Raw genomic sequence first — 3,682 nt, 5'->3', positions numbered from 1 at the left:
GGGGGGGGGGGGGTAGGCCCCCCCCCCCCCCCCCCCGAATAGGGCTGGGGAAGGAGCAGACCCTCCTAGCAATGAGGTTTCAATAAGTTTTATTTACAAATAATAAAAAGCAAAATAAATACAAAAAAGTCTTAAAAGTACAGCCCCGGGCGGAGGGGGGGGGAAAGGGTAGGAGGACCTGGGCTGTGCTCCTGCATGGTCCCCAATTGTGGCCCCACCAGGACAGGGACACTGTGGGGCTGAGCCCTCCCCAGTCCCCAGGGGGTGGCAGGGGCCATAGCACCATAGGGACAGGCAGGGGGGACGGTGGGGACCCCATTCTGAACCCCAGCTGGCAACACCCAGCCTTGGGGCTCCTCCAGCCCTGGGGGCATGGGTGAAACCCCCCCCCCCCCGGGGCACTGCTGGGTTATTTTACTCCCCTGGCTCCAGGGATGCCTGGGCAAAGGGAGTTGGGGGGGACGGGGACAGATATGGGGGTGCAGGAGCCCCGGGGGTCCCACTGCAGCGCTCCCCCAGCCCCAGACACATGCTCGCCGGCGGTGGGAGAAGGGGGGTGAAGCCATCAGCACCGGCCAGGGCGGGGGACGGCCGCCTTTGAAGAGCCCCCAGCCACGACTGAAGCCCAGCCAAGCCCGGGGCGGGGGGATTAGCTGGTAAATCCCACGGGATGTGGGTCCGGCCCCTGGGGCACCCCCGTCCGCACACCCCATGCACGCGCCATTGCACCCAGCCGCAGCGTCAGCACAGCGGGGGCATGCGGCCCCCCGGGGATGGGGACGCAGGGGACAGTCTCATCCCCCTGCCCGGTGGCATGGGGCTGTGTGGGGGTCCCACCCCACGGGTACCCCCAGGAGGGGACGGAGGGGCTGCGGTGCTGGGCAGGGCCATCGTAGGGACAAGGACATCTCCAGGGCTGGGGGGGCCCCGGGGTGGGAGGACAGTGGGCAGCGGGGGGCTCACTTGTGGGGCATGTCCTCCATGCTGACGCGGCCCCAGACGCCCACCACGAAGGTCTCTACTTCGCACTCGTTGACGCCGCGGGCGATGCGAAAGTAGCCACCTTCGCCCCACGCTGTGCCCCAGGAGTTGGCTGCAGTCTGCGGAGGGGACACAGGACACGGCTCAGCACTGGGTGGCCCAGCTGACCCCCCCACCCCCCCAATCCCTGAGCTGAATCCCACCTGGGCATGGGAAAGCAGCACTTGCAGCCACCCACCCTAATGACTGAGCCCCAACAAACTCGTGACACCCACCAACACTCACCCAGTATTTTTGGGTCTGGCCATCAGGCAGCTGCTCTTCTCCCCACCTGCGTTGGAAGGGCAGGGCAGTGAGCGGGGGTCCGGGGGCACCCCCTCGGGCTGCAGCCCATACTGCCGGCATCACCCCGCCGGGCACTGCGATAGCAGGGTGCTGTGTTGACCCCACTCATTTCCTGGCCTCGGCACCTCCCCAAGGGCCAGGCTGAGGTATTTACGTCCGCTCCCGAAATACAGGCAGGTATATTTAACTATGGGGATGAGGAAGGAAGCTGCCGGCACAGGGCAGCCAGTCCCAACTCCCACCTCCCTCCTTTGAGGGGGCTGAGCACCGCACACTCGTGTCACTTGTGGCCACCACCCTGGGGCGAGCATCAGCCCCTGGCAGGGCTCCCTGCCATCGCTCCCTGTACCCTCCTTCCCTCCCCGCTTCTTCTCCCTGCCCGGAGGAAGGGGACACCTTTCCTCCCCCGAAAAGAAAATTTCTCCTGCCTGCAGCAGGGCTCTCCGCATGCCTCTGAGCCCCCGATGCCACCCCCCACCTACCCGGTGATTTTGACTGAGTGGGTCCCATGTCTCTGGTGCTTCGGCCCCTTCCCCTCAGCCACCGGCGTGTGCCGATAGATCCCGCTCTTGTACATGAAGAAATCCTCGTGCACCTCCAGGATGGCTGCGGGCAGGGGAAGAGGGTCTGGGGATGCTGACCCTGTCCCGAGGGACAGGGTGCCGAGCTCCCGGGGCTCCACATCCCCCAGGGTGGAGGATACGGGCACCGGGGACACACAGGGCATCTCCCGGGAGGAGGGAAGGCGGCAGCCAGATGTCACATCACACGGGCGATGTGACAAGACTCAGAGAATTAAAAACAATAAAAGTAAAACAAAACCAACTGCTGAGATGGAGATTAAGTCTCAGGAGTTAATGAGCAACAAGTGCCTGCTGGTGTGGGCAGCGTGATGGGCACCCCGGGGCCAGCGAGAGCACGGCGCTGCCCGGGCATGTGGCTAAACATTAATCAGGGAGAGCAGCCGAGGAGGGGGGGCCTGGCTCCCACAATTGCCCCCGGCCCCAGGCAGGGACACCCCCCCCCCCCCCTCTCCTCCCCCCGGCCATTGCAGCACCCGGCTTCAGGGCACAAGAATGGGGTGCCCACGCCGGCTCCCTACCTTGCACGGGGCCATTCTCCAGCAGCTCCTTCATGATCTCCTTCTCCTGCAAGCACAGAGCTTGGGTGGGACCGGGGCTGGGACCGGGACCCCCGGCACTGCCCTCCCCACCCCCTGGGGATGCAGGCAGAGACCTTTTCGGCACCCACGGGTGGGTGTTGTGGAGATGCCGAATAGAGGAGCAGCTCCCCTGGGGGCTCCGCAGCGGGTTTTTCCCAGCTTCATTTCCAAATTTGGCTTTCCTAGGGAAACCACCCCGAGCCAAGCCCCTTTCCCGCTCCCCACACCAAACGGCTCCTGCTTCGCCCACGCTGGCGGCTCTGCCCGGCCCCATCCCGCAGGCACTCACGCTGGAGGAGAGGCGGTAGGCAGGGGTGGACTGGTAGATCTCGTTGGCGTGGGTCTGGGGGTTGGGGCAGCGTGCCGTCGCCTGCCGCTTGCCCCTGCCCGTGGAGCGGCTGTGCATCATGCAGGGCTGTGCCGCCGGCTGGCTCTCCTGGCTGGTGAAGGGGTAGCACTCGTCTGTCACCACCCTGGGCAAAGAAGGGACAAGGACATGAGGAAGGGAAGGACCACCCAGCTCCATCCCCACTCCCATCCCCATCCCCAAACCCCACTCTCCATCCCCACCTGGGCTGGCAGCCCTCGGTCCCCGCCTGCCCAAGGGACAGCTCCGGGGACCCGATGTGCACGGGGCACCCCTGGGCTCTCCCCAGGTGAGCCTTGAACCCCCTTATCCCACCCCAGCACCGGGGCAGCCTCTGCCCCCCGCATCCCATCCCCACTCACCCTCGCCTGCGGAGGTACCACCAGGCACCGTCCAGCCGGCCCCCGCTGCAGCCCCGCTGGTTGCGGGTGTCGCAGGACAGGAGGTTTTGGGGTGACAGGGCGGGCTTCATGTGTCCCATGGAGTGGATGGAGATGCGGTCCGAGGCGACGGCTGGAAGCGAGCAGGGGGTCATGGAGCGGCGGCTGCTCCCCCGGGTCCTGCTCCGCTCCCCAGCTCCACGGCAGCGGGTTTAGTCCCCGTCCGTCCCCCTCAGCCACCCCATCCCATCCTGTCCCATCTCACCTGCCGTGGAGAAGGCCCAGGAACCGGCGCAGTTGCCCTGATCCAAGGGCTCGTGGATCATCCCGGGCCACTTTGCCGCCGCGTCAAAGTGGCGAGGCAGCACCTCGTTGGAGTCCATGTTCATCTGCGGAGGCAGAGCTGAGGCATGAGAGGGGGGGTCACCACACAGGGACCTTCCCCCC

General features: G+C 66.0%; 1 protein-coding gene across 1 annotated transcript in view; it reads right to left on the bottom strand.

Moving 5' to 3' along the window:
• Window positions 1-959: 959 nt before the first annotated feature.
• The window catches only part of TINAGL1 (tubulointerstitial nephritis antigen-like 1), a 6,820-nt gene continuing 4,097 nt past the window's right edge, over window positions 960-3,682 (bottom strand). The window contains exons 5-11 of the mRNA XM_010576321.1: window positions 3,501-3,624; window positions 3,218-3,368; window positions 2,778-2,961; window positions 2,429-2,474; window positions 1,809-1,932; window positions 1,267-1,312; window positions 960-1,100 (exon numbers count right to left, since the gene is read on the bottom strand). Of these exons, the coding sequence (XP_010574623.1) occupies window positions 960-1,100; window positions 1,267-1,312; window positions 1,809-1,932; window positions 2,429-2,474; window positions 2,778-2,961; window positions 3,218-3,368; window positions 3,501-3,624 (816 nt within the window). The remainder of the gene's footprint in view (window positions 1,101-1,266; window positions 1,313-1,808; window positions 1,933-2,428; window positions 2,475-2,777; window positions 2,962-3,217; window positions 3,369-3,500; window positions 3,625-3,682) is intronic.

This window comes from Haliaeetus leucocephalus, unplaced genomic scaffold, assembly GCF_000737465.1.
Source record: "Haliaeetus leucocephalus isolate CR32 unplaced genomic scaffold, Haliaeetus_leucocephalus-4.0 Scaffold517, whole genome shotgun sequence".
NCBI lineage: Eukaryota > Metazoa > Chordata > Aves > Accipitriformes > Accipitridae > Haliaeetus > Haliaeetus leucocephalus.
The sequence above is the reverse complement of the archived record's forward strand: the minus strand, read 5'-3'. Positions and strand labels throughout refer to the sequence as shown.